Source organism: Temnothorax americanus, unplaced genomic scaffold (genome assembly GCF_048541705.1).
Source record: "Temnothorax americanus isolate GAGA-0224 unplaced genomic scaffold, ASM4854170v1 Scaffold14, whole genome shotgun sequence".
Classification (NCBI taxonomy): domain Eukaryota; kingdom Metazoa; phylum Arthropoda; class Insecta; order Hymenoptera; family Formicidae; genus Temnothorax; species Temnothorax americanus.
Genome location: NW_027509275.1, coordinates 3,039,779 through 3,062,791, shown reverse-complemented (window position 1 = coordinate 3,062,791; position 23,013 = coordinate 3,039,779). Strand labels below are relative to the sequence as shown.

Sequence of the window (23,013 nt, the reverse complement as noted above, 5' to 3'; positions counted from 1 at the left end):
GTCGATCCGACGATTAAGATGTAATTTTCGAGCGCGACGTAATAAAATTCCCCCGTAAAATTCTCAGCCGTATCGCGGCATCATTTCAATCAACATGGAAGATATTTTCTAGGAAATCTCACGACCATTACGGCGCGCATCGTTCGTTAATAAAATCGCAACAATTTTTCGCGCTTATACTGGCGCGCATCGTTAGATACTAGTGTAATGTTGCGTAGAAAACAACGGGTGAGATCGCGATGTTCGATAATACTGTGTTTTCCGTGTGACGTCCATCTCATGATGGCACGCAAAGGTGGAAAATCATCCATTGAGATTCTTATCCCGCGCGCCAGCTATCTCGATCCTATTACCAGTAACGCGATTCACGAGCGTAACGTGCAAACTATATCGCTATTAATCGATATTAGATGGGCCGATAATTGAATAATAATTCAATAATTGAACATTTTTATGGCTGAAAAAATAATCGTTGATGAGAAAAGTATCTTTAATTGAACAATAAATAATTATTATATATTGCTATATTATAGTCAACAATTTTTTGCTATTAACTGTCAACGAAATAATAGTTATTATTATTTCTTTTTATTCTCAATTTTTTTAACAACTTTCAAAAAATATTTATTTGTATTTTTGTACAAGTTACATGACAAATAAGAAATAAGCGATTTATAAAAAACGTTTTAAAAACGTATAAGAATTTTTCTACGTTATTTTTATTGAAACCATAATGTTTAATTGCAAAGTTATTATGCATAATAACCTTTTTTACCATTGATAAATTCGTTTCAAATATTTCAAGAAAATTATAATTTTGCAAGCTCTTATTGTATTTATAACTTTTATCGCGCGCACACACACACACACACACACGCACACACACTGAATCGTAACGTAATCAAATTGAATACGATGATATACTTACCGAAAAGTTTTTAAATACATATTAAAATACGTGTTATCTGGTATATTTATTATTATTTCACTTGACATAATCGAAAGCAGTATACATACATATCACGCTCAAACGTGCAGGATCGCGAAATCGCGAGTCTTAAAAATTAATTAATATGCTTAACCGCGAACGATCATTTCAAAAGGCCGCCATTACTACCGTGATCAACCGATGTTTCTCTTAGCGCGCAGTATGTTAATTAACGAATGCCGGGCGATTACTTTTCGCGAACGAACGAGAAAACTGAATTGGTCTTTGAGATTCTCCGCGGGAACAAAAGTGATTAGCGATAATGAGCGCTGGCTGGCTGGCTCGAGAGGAAAGGAATTCCCTGCTCGTTCTCGTGCGCGGATATCGAGACGCGAGCGTCTTTAATCATTGGATCCTCAGTGGGCGGTCCTGATAGGCACGACCGCGGGAACAAAGTAAAGACACATGTCGGTGGGCGCAGATGCGTCGATCGCGATGTATCGCGCCGTACAATGTAGAAGAAAGAAGAAATCCGCGATGTGGCCGACTCGAGATGAAACTCTTTCAATAGTTAACGACAGATTATGCCGAGCGAGCTGAGCCCTGAGCGAGTTGAGTAACCCTCTCTCATAATCGAGGGGCTATTTACCGTCGTGCGCGCGAAGACTTCTATCGGGATCGATGAACGTGATCGTTCGCATCTTATTCTTATTATCACTCGATTACAATAGCGTTATTACATTATCGACTTAATATCGTGAATGCGTTTAAATAAATCAACGCTGATACAAGTGAAAGATATGTAGGATAATATATATAAGAGCGCTAAATTTATGGATTATTTATTATATTAAATAATCATTCGTCTAAATTTTTCATAAAGATTATAAGATTATAATAATCTTTGTTAATAAACCCACGAGAGAGAATAATATTTTATTAATTTATGCTATAAATTTACGAGCAGATATTCTACTCAATACAATTATGTTTACACTTTAAAATGTAGTTCGGCCTTTAGTATAAATGACAACTACGCTACTATATGTTTTTGGAATCACTTATATTAGACATCTATACTAATACTAAATCTACTAAATCTATTAATACTTATCTAAACTACCTAACTATATGAATCAATTACGACTTTAAATCTATTTGATTTCAAAATCACAAAACGCATAAACACATCAGAGTGGCTGCTAAAATTGCTGAGCAATAAAATAGCGTCTTCGGTGTAAAAATAATCTCCAAGTTTCATTCCGTTAATAGATGGCTCATTTCATAATAGCGCGAGCGGTATAAAGTCAAAGGATTCACGAGGGAAGATCGCGAGAGATCTGATGGTCGAAATCCTTCAGATAGAAAGGAGAAGGGTCTGTATGCGGTAATTGAAGATCATATCGAGGGCAGATTATATTGATGGGCCTTTCTTTAGCGGCAGGCGCGAATTTACGCCATTTACCAAATCGCGCGTTATTACCTGATTATATTTCATTACGTATTATAAATACTGGACGTCATGATAGCGACGGCACGACGGCGGTCTCACGTCCGAGTCGGAAGAGAGATCGATTTTGCGTAATATACGATTAAACCGCCATCAGATACTATGTACCTTTCAAGCCATAATTTTCAATCGTTAGTTGTTATGAACTTTCCATCGTCTTCTAAACCAAAATTTATGGATTTAATATTACTGCAAAATAATTAATCTTTTCGACTCGTTTCTAAAATATTTGATCGAGGTTTGTTTTACAATAATTAATAAAATCGTTTTAAATATTTGTTACGTTTGTAGCGTGAAAAGACTGAAAAGCAAACCAGAATCTTTTGCTGAGAAAAAATTAAACATTTCCTTTAGCTTCCAGTTCTTTGTGTTCTATCGTTCATTCAGTGCTAGAGCGAGTTGTGATTCAGATGCGCCTGAGATAGTGATTACTGGAACAACGTATGCGGCTCATAACTAGAATTATCAGGTACGCGAGCAGCGAGAATAGATTCCTACAATTGTCTAGAGAGAAATGGTCTATAATAGCTTTTTAAGTCAGAGTACGAATGAACGGAGTGTAGATCGGAGGGCGTTTTTCTTGAGTAATCCCGCGTAACTGGTGGATTACGTCTTGCTTTATCTCCCAGTCTTGTTAAATTACGTGTTCATCATGTACTCTTACATGATTCCTATAAGTGCCATTGCGAAATCCGCCGTGAAATTTTTCGTCGAAGATCAAAAAGAGATTCTCCATTTTAAAGTTTTTCTAAAATGAAAATCAGATCCACGACCGTGCTGCATTTTATGAAATTTATGCCTAAAAAATTTAAATTCTAAGAGGACCTTATATATATCACACAGAAACTTAATTGAATAGATTTGGGTCGAAGATTGCAAAGTGGGTCCATGACCGATGAAGAAGAACGAATAATGGCGCAACGGGTTTAAGATTTCGTGCCTGATAAGAGCAAGGTGCTGCGCGCTACGAGCAAGACGCGGAGATGTTTCGGCCTCGGTAAGGAACGCGTCCCTTTCAGGAATCGGAGATGTAAATCCGCGGGCGGGTTATATCTCCTCTTGGGTAACCCCGCAGCGGCATAACTGGCAGGTTATACTCTTCATCTGGCTCTTGTTCTGGCGCTCCATCGTTATTCGCGTTCGCGGCCGCACAATAAAGCCAGCGTTTCTCGCGGGAAGAGCAGTTTTTAATGTCAAGGCGCCGCCTTTTGTTGAGGCTCTCTCCGGTAACACCTTTCTGCGCTCTCGGGCCAGAGTTAGGCGAGGAAGAGGCGCGTCGTATCGCGAATAGCGCGTTGTCGAAATGTCCCGACTGGAAGCCACCCAATGTTCTACTCATTGCAACGAATCAAATGTCAGACGCGCGTCTGATAATAGCTAAGCTTTTGCGAAAATTCCTCACGAGCGCCAAATTAAATATCGCCTCAATGCAATTTTCATTGGAAACAGAGAGAAAATGGTCTAACTTGTATATATAAGTGACAACTAGAATTTTCAAAAAGAACTATTTTAAATAATAATTTATATTTGAATAATCATTTATATTCAGAGTCACATGCACGCGCATAATAAATTTTTCAACATGACGGCAATCGTAGGCGAGAAGTGAGTTTATGATGCGTATCTCATTTTCCACAGAGATACAAATTGTTTTATTGAGAAGCGAGGTTGATGCCGTAATTCACGGAGTGAATTGCGAGCGTAATCCTCTTCATGGTACGCTAAACAATGCAACAATTCTCGCTCGCTAATGCTAAGCACTGAGACAAAAGAAAGGGTGGGCTCGTTCGGCGTCAATATAAGATAGGATTCATCCTAAGATGTGCTTGAGCTTGTAAATAAAAAGGCCGTCATTGTTTGGCCGGGATTACCCTAGAATGCGATGCAGGTCCGCATTTTATTGCAGCGTGAGTTAGCAGATAATTGTAATTGACGATAAGAGATGTTGTTTAAATGCATGCGAAAATACATGTTTGAAATGTCACACAGGTAACATTTAAGTTAAAATTAATATTATACCGAATTAAGAATGTAAAAATTAGTTTAATTTTGAGAATAAATTAATAATCAATTTAGATCGAAAAAATTGAAGCAAATTACAAATATTTTCTAAGTGTTCGGATTTTATCAATTCTAATATCTATTTGATTCTAACATATTTTCAGCATATTAAAATCTTTTAACAAAATAGAAGAAAAGATTTGATAATTTTGCTGTCTACATACTCTCTGTTTTTGCAATTGTTCACAATTATTGCAAGGTTTGTACAATACATACATGATTATAGTGTTTTCTCGATTTTCGCGGAAAACACTAGCAAAGGGTCTTCGCAATCCCGCGGCTTCGCCTACGTTCCACGGGCATTTATGTTTCCGCCGATGTCCCGTGTGTAATTAGAGATATCGCTGATAAAAAAAAAGTTAACACAAATTGACTTGTACGTTGTTTCCGTTACACCTACGCGCGCGCGTGTGTATTGCAAGCCCGACACGGTGAGATTTAATGGCGAAACTGCAAATACCATCGTTACCAACGCGTTTGGGAAAATACGAACGATGTGCGCGATGATTCTTCTTCTCCTATTCTAGTTTAAATACCACCTGTCAAACGTGCAGCACCGACTCATTCCAGTCGCCGTCTTGCGCTTGTCATGTCTTTGTTCAACCGCATGTTTGTTCCTCAGCCGCATCTTTACGTATACCCCATTTCCCTCAATTTGTACAAAGAGATATGTATCTCGGCTCATCCCGGAGACGGGAGAGATATTCTGACAAATCAAGGGATGAGAACGCGTTAATACACGGTCTTGCTCGAGAAATATCACGAAGTTTCACTCTTGATGCATCTTGCTTTCAGCTTGCTCGAAGTGTAGGTGAGTTTGTTAATGCAATGTGAGGATTATATAAAAGGATTATATAAAACGTACTATAAAATATAGAAATAATTAATAATCGGGACACAATATGTTTAATTTATATTGTTAAACATTGAACTTTTGAATAATGAAATAAAATTGATAGATATTTGTCTCTTAAGAAGATTGTTATATGTTATAACGCCTTTTTAATTAATAGAATACAAAAGAAAATAAATCTTTTAGCATAATGGCGATATCTTTTGATTATCGACGGCGCATTGCAGAAGTCACGTATGAAATATTTATTAAGCGATTATTTTCTTATAATTATTTATTAGTTATGCGTCGCAAGATACTCAGTTATACTCAGTCGCAAGGTACCCACGCGTAACTTATCCATGAGATCTCCAGAGAATGCAGAACAAACACGTAATTATATGTTCATATATACACATTTGTTATTTCGTTTTAAAATCTTTTGCCTTCTACGAGCTGGAGTAGGTGTAGGGTGCGACCCAGGTTTAATAGACATTATGATGGACCAATAGATCGAGTGAACCCAAACGTTCTAATCCCAGATCGATGAACTTTTTCGAAGGAAAAATCGCTACGTTAAATCATGCAAAATTAAGGAAAAAGATAAAATAAAAGAGAAAATATTATACACCATACGAATTATAATAACTTGTATGTAAAAGTTATATCAAATATAGTAATACAGTCAATTAATAATTAATTATATAACATGTAGATATATATAATATTATCATAAACTGTATTATGTTAATATTAATGCTCAGATATGCGGTATCAGGATATCACTCATATTACTGTCGTTTCATTTTTATTATTATTGAATCATATTTATGGACGCTTGTGTAATCTCACTCCAGTGATGATACGCCAGACAATTAATTTATTTTGGCGACACACCATGCACAGCACAACTGGGCCCGAGTGACCAGGAAGGTCTCTTCCTGAAGAAGTCATCGGCAACCGATCCTGATCGTTAAGCCCGGGGTATGTCGCAAGGATCGACGCGACGATGCGCGGCGCGGCGAATCGCGTTGCATCGGCTCGTTGCAGTGAAAGGAATACGCCCTGCGATGATCCGCGGCGAATCCGGCGGCGGCGATCCTGAATCCCGAGGCGATGCCCGACGCGCGCGCATTATACGAGACGTTACGAGACGCGAGATGATGACGGTTCTCCCGGCGACGAGCAATGCATCCTCGTTAAGTTCAATCTCACCGCGCGGATTCGTAGCGTGTACGTGGGCGTGACACACGCGCGCACACGTACACGTGGATACGTGCATGTGGTTCCATCCCAGTGAGCAAGGATGAGTCTACAAGCGCAAATTAGCCCAATTCGCATTAGATGCGATGCGGATGTAGGAGTTGCAGAGAGCTAACTATAGCAGAGAGCTGTATAACTACATGTATAGGAGTAATTGCGTGATAGGTTCTAAGTTTGAGCATACCTCAATTGAAATTTTGTTTGAGTTGATCGTATAAAAAAAAAATACTATCGGACTTTAATTTGTATCGTAAATTATCTTATATGCATCTTTCGCTTTATTAATATGGATCTTCCGTTACAAGCAAATTTAATATGGGCATATTAAGTTTTATTATATATATGTATAATATATATATATATATATGTATATAAATTCCGCACATAAATAATAACCTAATATTTTATTCATATATATTTTTCAATTTTTATTTATATACATATATATGTATAATATATATATATATATATGTATATAAATAAAAATTAAAAAATATATATGAATAAAATATTAGGTTATTATTTATGTGCGGAAAGTTTCGAGGCAAACGTCTCTTATGCAAGAATGTGACTTGCCGCGTCGTGCTTTATCATTTCTTCAATGTTTTTATTATTGTTTGCATAGGGAAGAGTAAAAACTGCACAGACGTATATTTCACGCGCCGTGACAAGTGATATGCATGTGCATACATCACACGAGAATGGTATATAAGCAGCTCTTGCGCGAGCAAAAGAAGCATATGCTAATATATGCAATGAATTCAATTCATAGAGAAATGGCATGCGTTTAAGCATCTCGACCTCCTAAGCGATATAGATACGCGCGAGGCGTGTGAGAACCGCGAGAAAAAGCGTAATGCTAATTGTAAGTGCGAGTTGTAAGCAATAGCTAATAGGCGACACGTATTACGTGTGCTCAATATATACCCGTGCCTGGGATAGATGATATTGCGAACACCTGTAGTTGACACAAATATCCGAATAGATAAGTACCATCTCGTTCTGCATTTCAGCATGTAACTGTTAGGATACTGTTATTTTGCCTATAAATCGCACCCTTAATATTTTATACTTGTACAAATATATTTCGAGTACTTCGTCGCTTTTTAATGTCTTTTTACGCACGAACCATGCTTTCTAGGAATGGACACACCATGATTTCGGGTTTCGCGTTTGACGTACGTTTCTCGCGGCGCCTTCCAGCTTCTGCCTGCTTTGTTGTCTATATCTGTTCCGCGAGTGCTGGCGTGTGTATAATTTAATAAGCTTGCGCGCGTACACACACCTGCGGAGTATCGCGATACGTGTGGGCGCAGATGCGCACGCGGATGCACGGGAGACACGAGGCGCGAGTGCACGCGAGGGGAACCATCGGTTACCACCTACCTATCGTCTAACCACAGAAAGCCCCGACCACCATCCACCACCCTTTGCTTCGTTAGCGGATTACGCGAGTAACGTCCAAGATTTATACTCCCCTTCAACCTCCAGAAAACGGTCGATGGCGGGGCAAAAAGGGGGCACAAGCAGATCGTCTCGGTGACTATAAAGCCTCACCGTGACCACCTAAGCTCTTGTGTCTTTAACTGCAGTTAGCCCAAGAGTTTCGAACGTGATTTTTCGGAAGATCTGAGTGTGTCTCGCACACAGTGTGATTATTCGCTGCCACGCCGATTCGCCGATAATAGGAGATCGAGGAATCGTCGTCTAATTTTCGGAATACGCCAAAAATCGTCATGAATATCCTCGTGAGTGTGATCTTGTTAATTTTCTCCACACGATTGATCAGCCGCCGTTTTCCAAGTAATTACTAAAAATTGGGAGAAACTTATAAGAACAGGAGATGAATGACTTCGATTAATCGCGTCTCATTTCAAATTGAAAATTGTTTAGAAGTTTACCATTGTGTCTTGAGACATTATTAATACCAACGTATCGCGAATATTGCAGAGTTTACTTTATCAGGACAAGGAGTCTGATATTATGTTACACTTAGCTAGAAGGAGACAAACATAACAAGATCAATTTTTTAATATAAATCTCTTGTTAAACTGGGACTATGTCTAAGGTCCGTAATACTGAAAGGTTGATCGAGCACGACGAAATTGTGGCAATTAGATACAGAGAAACTTTATGATAGTGGAAGATTTGGCATGAACGGCGAACGTACGGATTAGCCAATCGCTTGCGCTTGTGCAAATTTATATAAATTCACATTTTATTCGGGTCGGATAAGTTTCTACGAACGTATCGGTTGCAACGAAGACGATTTTATCGGAGTCGATTTCGTCATTTCCGTTTGGCGCGCGCAAAACGATGACCGCATAGTATTCTTGGAAAAATGACGACCTTTGCGATTGTTTGTTACAATTGCGACGCGATATCGCGCAAATCTGGCATTCGTATCGCATAAATGTTTTCTCGGTATAATTGTATTATACGATTGACCGAGATAATGAGACACGTCGAGAAGACGGCACCCTTATGCGCGCACTATTACACAAATTGATTCCAGCACCCGTTATGCTTATTGTAAGCATTTGTTTTACTCGTTAGCCCGCGTGAAAAATATTACGCGCTGTGTCGCAAATCACTTGACTCTCCTCGGCTTTCAGTACACAATGAAGGAAGTCTGCGACGAGCGTGAGACGGGGATTATGACGCATGGAATAACATATATAATTATATTAATAACCGCGCCGGCTCTTGCGGTGAATCGAAATTTTCCTGCGTGCCGAACTGCCTACCCATCTCAACCTACCTATCTAGCAGGCCCTTTTGCATAAGTATAATACGTAAGGTTATATAAAATTCCGCGTGACTTGTCGCAGTTCGTCGTGCTAATCTAATGATATCGAATGGCAGTTGAATGTTTTAAGTACAGGTGCGCAATAACAGTCGCAATTGCAACAACTGCATTATCTATTATTAGTTAATTACTATAAAATGACTCAATAGAAAGTAAATTAGGAGTGAGTTACTGTTATCAGTTAGTGTTAATTATATAATTATTCCAATATTGGGAGACTTCGGGACCGTTAAATAATTTCTGTACACTACACTAGGAAAATATTGCTCGATATGTTAATTTCTAACTGATATTACACCAATCAATCATTTTCGCAGATATTGCTGCTCGGTCTGACGACGATGGCATACGCACAGCTCAGCAGCAGGTTCACGACTCCGTATCCACAACCGACGCAATATTACAATCCCAATTACTACGGCCGGCCTTTCTACGCCATACTGCGACAAACGCAAGACTCCTCGCCGGACGGATCGTATTCTTACAGGTGAGATCGTCCCGGCGCCGAAGTGTATACGTACGTTACGTCGCCGTCGAGAGAACGATCTCGACACGCTCGAGGAACCGCGGATGCCCTCGAATGTATGAAAACACGCTCGCGCCATTCCGGCCATTCGGTCGATGCAATCGCGAAGTTAACACGCTCGGCGTGACCGTCCGTTTTTTCTCCTCCTTCCATCGTGCTGCGTTTTCATCGAGGAGTGATTAATAGGCAGGAAGGAAGTGTAGTTAATGCACCGGAAACGTACGAAAGTGGTGACGCGTTTTGATGATTAGAACTTGTATATTATTTCTCAACAAATGTTTATACACTACTATCCCCCAAGTTTTTCCGATATTTTTTTCGTAGATGATAAAACTAAGAAAATGGTACATAATTAAAAATATCATTTTAAAAGAAAAAGAGCATTAAAAACTTTCTTGCCTTATATAAAGCAATTAGTAATTTATCAGTTATCAATGGAGTTTTGACATAAATTGATCCTCTTCAAAGGAAGATTACTTTATTAATAAAAAAGTTTTGTTTCCAGAAACTTATATATGCCATAAGTACTACGTTAAGGATAATGTATATTTGATCGAGAAAAATCGATACGATTGTCTGAAAAGATGTGGGATGCGCCGAGTCATTTCTCGGTAGTACGTATCTATATAAGCATTGTTTAGCTGCTATTTTTTAATCTTGATGTGTGACGCCGACATCCTTTTACCATCCAAAAAAGGAGTTTGAACGTTGCAATTATGTCGATCGTGCTCGCGCAACGTTTATTAGTCAGGTTTGTAGTTATTTTTATTGCCCGCCCACCCAAGCAATTCTCGAATCTCGCGATGTGTGCGGCGGAAATAGCGTTCAAATGAGAAGAGAAAGAAAATTTGAATCGTGCGAAGGCCAATAATCTTACACGGTCGCTTGGGAATGTTTCTGAGTACTGTATGCTCCATTAACCGTAATTAGACACACGAAAAAAAATGTGCGGACTCGTATGCCAGTGCAGTAATCACGTGTGCATTGCGAATTTATGTTATCGTGTATAAAGTTGATACGATTCAATAATAATAAAGAAACTTCCGATTAGCTTAATTCTTTTACGACTCTCTTAAGAATGCGATAAAATTTATCTGATTTTATCATATTTTATTACAAGCAATTAATTTTCATAATTGCTTGTCATGTGTACAACTCAATTTGCGAGACGATTATAGAAATCGTTCGAGATTAAGATATCTGAAAGTGAAAACTTTTTCAGAAAAATTTTATATTCCCGCGTTCAACAGTAGAAAAACTACGTTCCCTAACGAGAAAAATATTTCGATATAATGCAAATATTGCAAGATCATCACACGATGGAAAAAAGCTGATTAAACTTAACATCAAATTTGATTCAATAGTATAGGGACGTTAAATATTTACTTATTCATTTATTTTAATATAGGTAATGGAGATGGTAATGGAGAGATGTGCGTAAAATGATTAGTCATAGCTCGAATAATAATTATTACAGGCTTGCAGAACTCTGCACGAAATGTAAGCATCAATAATTATTACGTTAGTTCCGCAACATGTGACATACATACACATGTACACACTCTCTTTTCTCTCTCTCTCTCTCTCTTAACCTGAAATATTATCTTGAATTATCGGATAATTATCGGACTAGACTGGCATCAATGATTATGCAAAATTCTACACGAGAGTCCGTAAGAAAAGTCGACCATCTCAAAGAGGTGTCGAAGTATTTTTACCCCACTCTGACTTTCTAACACAGATCGTACGATTCGCTATAATTAGTCAAACGCGACGAGATTGTAAATCGGTGATTATCGAATTATCTATCAGTAGGTGATGCGATCATCTCGCGTCGTGATATTTACATCGCGCTAAATCTACACGGCGCATCTTGCGTTGCATGCAATTAACGAACGCAACAATCGACTTTAGAGACTAAAAACCTGCGATTAACGTTGCAACATCCATTCCGCATTATTGGCACTCATTCCTAGGCGACCTAATATTTCATTCAAGCTCAATGGTCCTCAAAAATAGTTTTCCGACGAGCCGACATACCTCCGTAATAATCAATTATCTTTCGACGCTTTCTAACTCCGGGACTTTTGTGTTTGTGTGACTGTATCATTTAAGTCATTTAAAATAATCGTTCGGGCGTGCCGAGGTCGCGGACTGTTTGCGCGCGGGTCAAGTCACCAAACGGTTCTCCAGGCGCTACTTGGGCGACCAGAGTCGCCTTAATCGAAATCGCAAAAACCGTGAACCCGTCTCGGCCGAAGGAAGGATACATAATTGGCTTTGATGTTAATCGTACGCGCGCCACTCGGCTGCACAGCTCGCAATAATTGCGCAATTGAACAATTACAATCGACCTACCTGCCTACCTCTGCCTGCCTGCCTATACCTACGCGCTCACCTTCCTCACCCATCCTCGCTACCCTGGAGTTCGCACCTAACTCGGGCCCCTCCCGTGACACCTGTCTCTATAGGATATTGAGACTCGGCCAGGCTCCACCTAACATCTCGAAGGTGGTAGCGCTTTCCTCTGACTGGTTTTCCCAATGGCAGGTCGGTGGGAAAATGGATACGAAATGAGTTAGTCATAGAGCCGATGATTGTCGTTCTAAACGGTTTCATGATGGACTTTAATTGGATTTACTCAGATTCTACAAATGTATTTTCATACGAAATCACACGCTAATTTTTTTTAAAATAAAATATTGAGATTCTCGTTTCTCTCGAAAAATAAACCATCTCAGGCAAATCTTGTTAATCTTATTTGCAGACTAATATCAAAAGTTTCACACATATTTCACACAATTTAAAATTTATTTTCTTTATTTTTTATTTTATTAAACCGTGTGTAATATTTCTCTCTTCTCATAAAAAGTAGTTTGCAATATGTCTAAACAATCTACTTCTATTGCCAGCTACGACACGGAAAATGGTATCTCCGTAGCGGAAACCGGACAGCCGAAGAATATTGGGCCGAACCAGATCGAGGCGGTCAGAGGTCAATACAGTTACACGGCCCCGGACGGCACCCCGATCCTGGTCACTTACACAGCCGATGAGAATGGCTTTGTAGCGAGTGGGGCGCACCTGCCGACACCGCCGCCGATACCGATAGAGATACAACGTGCCCTGGCGCACAATGCGGCTCATCCCGAAGAGGAAGACCCCTACAGGAGATATTAGAAATATCTATCGCTATAGGACTGCTCCCAACGCTTCGATATATCGACATGGACACCAACGATATCCTTCTGTCATATTACTCATATATGAAAGATTTTTTCGAAGCGGACGGTTCGAAGCGGACGGTTCGATCTTGGCTATCCATTCCGGGATAAACGTTAAAGCAGAAAAATGTTACGCGCTCTTCATTTCTGGAAATCGATATTTATTAATCGCACGGTGGCTCCATGATCGTTTTATCGATGATCAGCTTGTCGAGCGGTACTAGTGTCTACTTTGTCCGTGCAAGACGAGGCACGATTAGGCGAGTCGACGGAACGTGCGAGTACAAGCGAAGTGAGAATAAAAGAATGAAAGAAATATAAATTCTTTGTTCTTTAATTGACATAGAAGGATTTTTAATAAGTAAATAATTTTATTTGTTTTTAATGATCACGAAATTTCGATCAATACATGTAACGGGGGAAAAAAAAAAAAAAACATTTTTGGCAGTTCTGGGATGTTTCGCGTTTTTGAAATTTATTTTCATTTGAAATGCAACGGGGATTGCTATTGAAGCACAACTTGTTTTACATTAATATCTTAAGAAATCGCGATGGTGCAGCGACACGAGAAGCTGTAAGACCGTTCTGGAGGTGTAATTTATGCATACGACCGATAATACGACTGCCATCAAAGCTCTCGAGGTAAAATAAAATGTTGAACAGAATTATTGTATATTGCATGTGCTATGCACAACATGCTATGTTCAGTGAAGTTCAGCATTATTATATAAGATGCGACACGATAGTATCTCAAATATGAATTACGCAAGACCGCCGTGCCTTTTACGAGAGAGATCAATATATTATACGGGAGTTTATATTAATTGCACCGCCGAGCGGTGCGATTTGCGGATCGAATTATTTCTTTATCTCTGTAACGATGAGACTTGAAAACTTACGTTTATAACAGACTTGTGTAAAAAAATTATATTGGTGCATAATTATTGCACGCCGTAATTAACCGGAATTCGTACTCGTCTTCGAGGATTTCGCTCGTCGCCTGAACGTGCCTTAAACCCTAAACAGTATAAGTTACGTTACTCATGTGAAAATACGAAAGTAAAAGAACTCTTACGTACCTTAAAACAACAAACATCATGTCGTAGAGTTTGAAAATTAATTTTGTCGGTATAAAATTTTCAGATGAAACAATCTCTTATGTGTAATAATTTCAAGAAGAATTGAGATTCTATCAGAATTCTGTTATACTGTTCAGGGTTAGCCGACTAATCAACGATATTCCGTGTCTCTGGAAGACTTGCCGAATACGAAGTGTATCGCTTCGCTTTACTTTGATCCTAACACGAAGAGATTACGTCCAACTGACGCGATCGAGATCCTGCGTATCCTGCGAGCGTCTCGCTCCTCCACGTTCTCCGCTCGGCGAAAAGTGGTGGAGACGATGGGAGGGAACAGAATCGCGGTGTAGGTGCCCGATGCGACAATATGTCATACCATAATTGTGCTGTAATGCTATATGGCTATTAAATCGTTTAATTGCGCATGCTTCTCCATGTATTCTGAATATCGTAATCACGTATACCTATGATTATAACGCGCCCCCGAGGTATCCATTAAAGATTCATTCTTGTCTTGTGCCTTTAACGATTCTGAACGAACCGGGCATGACCAACGTACAATAATAAATTATTTTAATGTGCAAGATATACTATCCTTATTTGTTCAGCAATAACAATGTTTATTTACAACGTTGACCGCGCGCGTGCGCGAGCTATTTGCTATTCACTGTTCACGTTGTGTGATAGATGTTGAACTCGCAGCATCATATTTCAGAAATAGCGGTACTTGTAATAAGCGGAGAATGGATTCGAGACTATGTTGCGACGCCGCAACCTGTAACCTAAATTACAGATCGCCGCATGTGCGCGATAGATCGCTCGGCGATTTTTCAGGATTACGCGCGAAGACATGGGTCGAAGTCGGCGAAGTCCGATCGCACGGTGGCTCGGATCGGATTGATTTTGTTTACATAAGAATGCTTTACGACCCGGCCGCGCTACATCGCAAACGTCGCGGATTGCTTAACGCGTTACATCAGAACGAACGCGGGGAGGAGAAAGGATGGTACCTCCCAGGCCCCGTTTTGGATTTGACGAGAGTACGTCTTTCTCAACTCTTTTCAGCCGGCGAAAACCGAGTTCGCCGAGTAAAAAAATCTTCTCGACACCACGCAACATTTAACTTTCCCGTTTTGGCGATAACCGCGCGTTTTTGGTTAGCGGTTATTAAGTGGCACGCGATGCCGACGGTCACGTGAGGATCTCGGCAGCATCATTATAGATCCAGGGTGAAACAACGTACGCGTCGAAATAATGGCAATCAGGCAAATGAGCCTGAACCGCTTTCTCGAGAGCGGTGCCGTCATGACCGTCATGACATAAGCGCTTATCCGTAAAAGATCGAGCGAACAAGTGTATATTAATTTTCTGTCTAGAAGAGCGTACTCGCATTAAAATATCATAATTTCGAACATTTTTAGATTACAAATTCCACGATTGGAAGATTGAATGTGCGCAATTATCTGATTATCGTGTCGGCAAACATAAAGCGCCTTTTTAGAGATCTTCTCTCAGAAGTCCTCTAGGATTACGTCTACCCTATTGAAAGTATCATATTACGTACTTTATTGTTGGACACGGTAATAATCTTATATTACTTGTACACGCATCGACATCGACCTTTTTTGCGCGTCGATTGATCGCGGAATCATTTATCGGCTGTCGAGCCGCGGCAATCGTCGCCGCGAAAGGACGCTGGCTCTAACAACTGTTAATTAAAATCGATTCTCGCGTCGTTCGGCGACGGCTCGCGCCGATAAATGGCCGTTTAACGCGGTTTTACCGTGATTATATTGCCGCGGCGTGGGTTTTAATCGCCGCGCGCCCGAGCACGAGCGCGAAATTTTAGGCGGACCAACCGGCCGTGGAAATGCCATCCGGATTAATGTTAATGGTAATCGTAATATCATGTTAAAGGTGAGTCAGTGAAAGCAAATCATCGGTCTCCTGTCCATTGCACAACGCGTGAACGAGCGAGCGAGCGAGCGCATCTCTCGAGACTCCACGGTTTATCCGCGAGATGGAAATGACGGGGTATCGAATTTAGTGGTTCTCCGAAACTTTCTATGGTCACACGGTAAAGATTAGGAAATATGGAACAGAGGTGGGTCGTAAATTGATCGCGTATAGTTGCGAGAAGTGCGAGAGCGTGAATTAAGCCTTTGGCAGATTTTAGACTCTAGTCAAATTTTATTGCTTACGCGATACGATCGCGCGATAATTGCCGATAATTAGCTCGCATGGTTGCACGATGTACATATTTTAACTACATTGCAGGCACGTCTTCACAATACGAGCGACTTATCGAGACGCAAATTGCATTTGCAAGTTGAACGGGGCAGTTATTGGAAAGGTCAGCCGCTCGATTTCGTTTCTGAAATTAATTGACGCTAATTGAAATACCGGTCGAGAGTAGGACGGCGAATATTGCGGTATTCCTGCTGATCGCTAGACATGAATGATCCATGAATTTGGCAACCCTGTTGTGATTTACGAAGCCGATGTCAAATTACGTGATATCGCGAGTGTAAATTGTTGCTCGCTCGACGCGCAAGCTCGACGTGCATGCAAACCGAAAGGTCAGTTTAGACTATTTAATACGTGGACTGGCGCGGCGCGAGGGTGACGTATTGTTGAAAATTATAATCAGCAGTTGACAGTTAGTCATTACCAGCTGACAGTTATTAATGGCGATGGTTGACTATCGCGGTTAAAACAATCGGATTCTCTCGTGTGTACTACATACTTACGCAAAGCGTATTGCAAGTGCGAATAAAATTTTGTATTTGCTCGTTTTCAAGAAGAATGCGGTTAATTAATTATTATGTCTGATATCGAGTAACCTTAAAAGCATTTCCGAATAACTTTAATATTATTTCTGACATGAGTCGGAATTATAAGCGAGTTAAAGATCACACGCACATGCGTGCAACTGTTATGCTTATTTCTAAATATCGAGATCGAAAGGTCCCCTCGTGTTGCAATTCTTAGATGCTCTGCAAGCCGACTTAAGAGCGATAAATATTTAGATAAATATTGATTATAATTATACAGTTATGTTCGCATATCATTATGCAATTCATCCAAGGATAAATGTTGTCGATTAATTATGATTGAAATAAATTTCTAAAGAACTGGATATATTTAATAAATCTCTAACTTTCTACTTAAAATAATTATAATTTATTGATATATATATTGATTAATTTTGATAGATGTAAAAAATGTTTACATACATCAAAAAACATATATAATACATATATTTTTAATAAATCTTATTGTATATTATTATTGCTTTCAAAGCGTGTTCTTTTTTTTCTGCAAGATTATATAGTTTACAACTTCAGTAATTTTAAAATCGCACGATATTTATGATTACATTATACGTTTATTTGTATTATACTACGAATTGACGAGTGGTCTACAACAAATTACAACGCAGATTGTTGCTCTTCTTGTTATCACATGCAACAGCTAAAATCGTGCGTGTGTGTTTGCCTGTCAAGTCGTGAGGTGCAAACCGCTCGCTCGTTAACGAGGTTGTCGGGTCTGCGCGACCGAAAGATGCCACGGAAAGAAGTGGACTTTAGTAACTATCGCAAGAACACGCGATACACGAAATCGATATTTTGCATACAATCGTGAAAAGTTTTGGCTCGAGTCTCGCACCAGTGATGTCGGTCAAGGAATCGGACACTTCTGGACCGGACGTACCCTGTCGCAAAAATCGCGATCGCACCGCAGTGTGTCGCCGATCGTCCGTCAGTCATCGCGCTTTTGCGCAAGAAAACTTAGCGATACACCACTATTGTTCTGACAACAACGTTGAAAGCTCGTCCTCGCTTGCGAATGCGTATTCGCTGGTAGGAAAATAGAAAATCTCGTAGGAAGGACGGGATTTGCGATGTAACGTGCGCGGACGAACTAAACTTAGATTTGCACACTAATGAAACTAATCATATATATGGTATTCAATAACAGAACTGTTTTCAACGTGTCTCGATTTATGTAACGTATTTCAATTTTTTACTTCGATTTCTTTTAGTCAATCATGAAGTTATAAATATATATTCTGCATATATTGCTTTTTACATACTTCATTTCCGTCAATATCATAATTAACGCTTAACCGATATATATCAAGGTTTTTTTGAGTTTATTTTGCTATAAATTTGCTAATTAAAGTCGCGCCTTTTACATGTGTATGCCATAGATTTTCTTTCTTGCAATTAAGAAATTTTGAATTTTAAAGCAAAACAATTATATGTGATAAAACAGCAAAATTGGAGTTAGACATGTTATTGAATGCAATTGAATAAAAAAAATACAATAGAAGAAATAGAAAAAACAGAAAACGAAAAAATATAGCATGTTTGTACGCACAACATCCTGAATACGAGTGACGCATCAGTAAACATTTAAAAACAGATACGAAAAGGGAGTCAGCTAATTAATGACCAATATCGAGAATTAAAATGTTTCCTCGAATGTATCTGGTCGTGGGATCATCGTGATGGATGGATCTCCGCGATGACAGTTAGACACGAGTCTCTCGGCATGAATTCCTTTCTTCGCTCGTCATTTATAACGGAAAGAAAGGAAGGGCATGGCACAGCGAAGAAAGGAGACGCTTCGAATGCCAACGCTTCGCAATTCGTTCGCGCTCGCGGATTGATCCGGGTATATAGTCGCGATAGGAACGATCCCTAATAAGCACCTCGTCATGTGCCCACGATCGTAACTACATCCTCGCAGTCATGTCGTGACATCATCGACATAATGTATTGCGCTCTCCGACAAATCGGCGCGAGAAACATGCGACTTCACCCTTCGTGCTGATCATCGGAGACCTTGAAAGACTTTCGTGATGGTGAAAGACGGAACAAGGGGGAGGAGGAAGGTTTAATTGTGTTGAACACAATGGGACGCGATCGCGATAAAGGGAAGATGAACACTCATAGTGAAAGATCTTGCATCGCGCAGAGAATGTTAAAAATTTGCGAATAGAGATTACTTGTCGTATCCTACGTGATTATGATGTGCCGAAATTCTGGCAGTAAAAGTGAAAAAGATATGTATAAGAAAAGTCTCTGGGAATTAAAAAATTCAGATATTAAAATCGTCGGTTTCAAATGTCATAATTTCTAATAATTTGGCAGAACTAACGAAATCCCAAAGGAGAAAGTTTATTAAGAGGGAGGAAGTACTCGTCAATCAACTGACCTTTAAGCATAACTTGTCTCTCTCTCATTCTCTTTCTCCATCTCGTAAATTCGACTCGCTCGGAAGACGCGGATTGCGAAGTGCACGACAAGCACGGTAGGGAATTGGATCGAAGCGGAATTGGATCGAAACCGAAGGTGAGATACTACAACGGCGAATTTCGTCGTTGAGGACTTGCGGTTGGGCGCGGAATCGCTTCGAGGCTCGAACGTCTCGATGAGAGGAGTATCTCTCTCCCGTCGGTCACAAATCTCATCCAGGATGGCTCCAGATCCGAGGCCTGCTCGCCTCGGGGTGTACGAGACCCACTTGAACCCCGTGTCTGACCTTTCTGGTTTTATTAGCTACGTTAGCTTAGGTATGCCTCGTCATCATACGGCGAGGTACAAAGACGCTCGTGCGCGTGTTCGAGAAGGCGCATACCTTCGGGGTCCTCCCAGGCGAGTATCCTCCTATCCGAGAATTGTGCAAACCGATCCGAGCTTTGCGATCTCCCGTCGGCTGCTGAAATTGCTCCGCTACACCGCCTCCGCGCGGGTCAAGATGGATCATTAATACGCTACTCGTCGTCTGCTACTGCCGCACGATTTACACAAAGTAAATTCAGTTTTATTTCAAAATTTCGATTTGTTTTATTTCGATTATCACATCTAATTGTAAGTTCTTAATTTATTAATTTTTTTCTCGGAATATATATATATATATATATATATATATATATAGCAAAATTCGTTAGCTAATTTTACAGTTTACAATTTTAGAAAAATGCTACTGTCTCTTTAAGTGTCTTCTCGCACTATAATAATAAAAGATTTAAAACGGAAGATGTTCCTTTTTTTTATTATTTCGAAATTATTGATGAATTATTGAAACGACTCTGAAACTGGATGTCCAACGAGTTTTTTCGAACTCGTAAAAGATGATCTTGAAAAATATTATTCGCGAGGAATTAGAATATATACAATAACGGTAAGTCTAGGAATAGAGACAGGAAACAGTGCAGCCGGAGCAAAATAATCACGATGTAACTCGAGTCTATGGTCGATGAACGATTAATGACAATCCATTACGTCTTCGACGTCGTTTTATTTGCTACAGGATAATTCATGCACAACGCACTGTGAAATAAACTGGCGGTATCCGCAGCTGCTATCTTACAGTGTTAGAGCGAATAGATACGTAGAGATAACGTCTGAAGGGAGTAATATTCCTGCTGCGTTACAGTGACAAATGACTGATACGAGGGACTTTAACGCCCGATAAATCAGCACGCGCGATAGAGTGCTGGCGACGTTCCGGCTGATATTAATCGCCGCGTGCAAAAGCGCGCGGCGGGAACGTGCAAATTTATGATTTCGCACTGCACACTCCGGGGTATGCGCGGCGCAGTCAGATGTATTTACGACGAAAGGGAGCCGGAGGAGAGACGCTACTCCCGTCCAGCGGCGAGCGCTTAATGAAAATTGTGAATACCACTTACTCGACGGCATTTCGCAGGTTTCGACGTGTTATTTACTACAATATGTGTATACACTTTGCACTCGCGCGTATTACCGGCGTATTACCGTACGGTACTCGGCAAGGAAAATCGCTTGGCGAGCGCCAAGTTTACCTAACGCGCATTAAACTCGGGGGGAAGTAGAATTTTACCTTGTGCGCGCACATATTACTTTGTAACACACACAACACTTAGTATCGTTTCTAGCTCTCGGGCTGTAAGGACCAGGTAGAATTGCCGACGTGCATAATCTCGGAGATTCCTAGATTCCACCGTCCCTTTTCTGCCTAGCGTATATTACGTGCATTGCGCAAAAATCGACGAATAACGTTAGAGTTCTCCGGTTTTGTACGCACGTACTTTGCAAGTGCGACAACAAAGTGAGCTAGTTAATTTGACGTTGCCATATCGTTATTTATAAAAATGCGCGATTACTTAAAAGAATAAATGCATCCGGGAAAATAAGTGTATACGTCTGCATAAAAATAAATTGCGTCAATCAAGACGTACAGCGGCAAACTTTAATTAGAATTATATTTATGTATAAGACACTATATGCAGCGATCGAAGGGTTAATGTGTAACAAACCACAGATGAGAAGAAAATATATACATATACATAGATTGGAATGTTGGATTATTATTACAACAAATTTTATTGATACGAGAGTTCAATTTTGTTATAATATATAGATCAATTAATGCCTCGTAGAATATACCAATATTGAATGCGGTAAATGTACTACAGTACTCGACTGCAAGAGATTAGTCGTCGCAGTGATGACATAAGTTGACATTTACCCCCGTTTAGATGACAGAACAAATCGGTAGGTAACGATGCACTTTTCAACCGGTTAGGCGGACGATAATAGTCGGTGGAAAATGATGAATAGCCGCTTTTTCCGCGGGCACCGGTCGACACATTACATTGTGCGTTACTGCGGATAAGCGCGGCGTCCATATCACGTATGCATCGCATCAACTCTTGCACGACGATTTGATTTATGTCTGCATCGATTCGCCGGCTGGCGAATCGCGTGTGCATCGAGTCAAATCGCGGATTGCAGTCTTATTTAGGAGATATTACGACTTCGCGAGCAATTATGCACGCTGCGATCTCTGCACGGATGGAATAAGCGTTTGCAGAATGCACTGCTTTGGGAGTACTCACACTAATCACACTTCGTGACTCTTCGGGATTTCGACGGACGTAGAAAAGATGAAATCTCGCGTGAAAAATAAACGACTAGCGATGGCGGTAGAGAAGAGCCCGAACGGGTGTTTATAAAACAAAAGAGAGATTATTTTCTGTACACATATAGTGCATAGTTTACCAAATAATGTATAATATAATAATAAAAGAAACTAAAACAATCCATGCTGGATGAACATTATTTAATTTGTAATATATATAAATTCTTTAGATATTAATTTTCCTAGTTATTACTGCAGTATTCACGAAGATCGACTGTCTGTGCAAAGTGCTATTGTTTCTTTTTCTGGGATCAAAGAATTTACGTTATGTGTAAAGAGGAGATGTGAATTCTCAAGGTTGCGAGGGAGAATCTGAGCGCGTCAGATTTCTCGCGGGGCATATCGGTAAAGTAGTCGTTATTACGTAACGCTCCCGATACACGTGACGAAATCAGGTGCACGAATGGGTATCTTATGGTGCATTGTTTCTGATTTGTCCATTTTGTAGTTGCGTTGCCACACGCAAGTCTGTCTGTTGTAGATGCAGGCATCGATTGCGGGCCATCGCGCGCACGAATCGATAGGTGAATACGCTTATTAATCGTTTTGAAAGTAATCGGAGGACAATGCCGACAATGCGATTACATATTCAGAATTTCGCCGCGAGGAGCGAGAGCCACGTGACAAATATACAAGAAAAATGAAATCATCGCTGCCGATTACGTCGGTCGCGCCCGTTCGATGATCTCGAACTCGAATTGGACGCTCGTCGCATCTGTGTCGTCAGTCGATGTTGTCCCCGGCGCGGTCGCGTGGGATTTAAACACATATGCACAGCGTACCCGTGTCCCGCATTTCTTTAATGCA

The 23,013-nt window shown here is 40.1% G+C and overlaps 1 protein-coding gene across 1 annotated transcript; it reads left to right on the top strand.

Moving 5' to 3' along the window:
* The first annotated feature begins 7,964 nt into the window (after positions 1 to 7,964).
* LOC143894493 (endocuticle structural glycoprotein SgAbd-2) lies at positions 7,965 to 14,663 on the top strand. The gene is made up of 3 exons (XM_077400804.1): positions 7,965 to 8,342; positions 9,721 to 9,890; positions 12,842 to 14,663. The coding sequence occupies exons 1-3, from the start codon at positions 8,331 to 8,333 to the stop codon at positions 13,107 to 13,109; spliced, it is 450 nt and encodes a 149-aa protein (XP_077256930.1). The 5' UTR covers positions 7,965 to 8,330; the 3' UTR covers positions 13,110 to 14,663.
* Positions 14,664 to 23,013: the final 8,350 nt, after the last annotated feature.

Bases quoted from the DNA above. Each gene is read 5' to 3' on its own strand.
- LOC143894493 (XM_077400804.1), top strand. The intron at 9,891-12,841 runs GTGAGATCGTCC...TTCTATTGCCAG, and splicing joins GACGGATCGTATTCTTACAG to CTACGACACGGAAAATGGTA.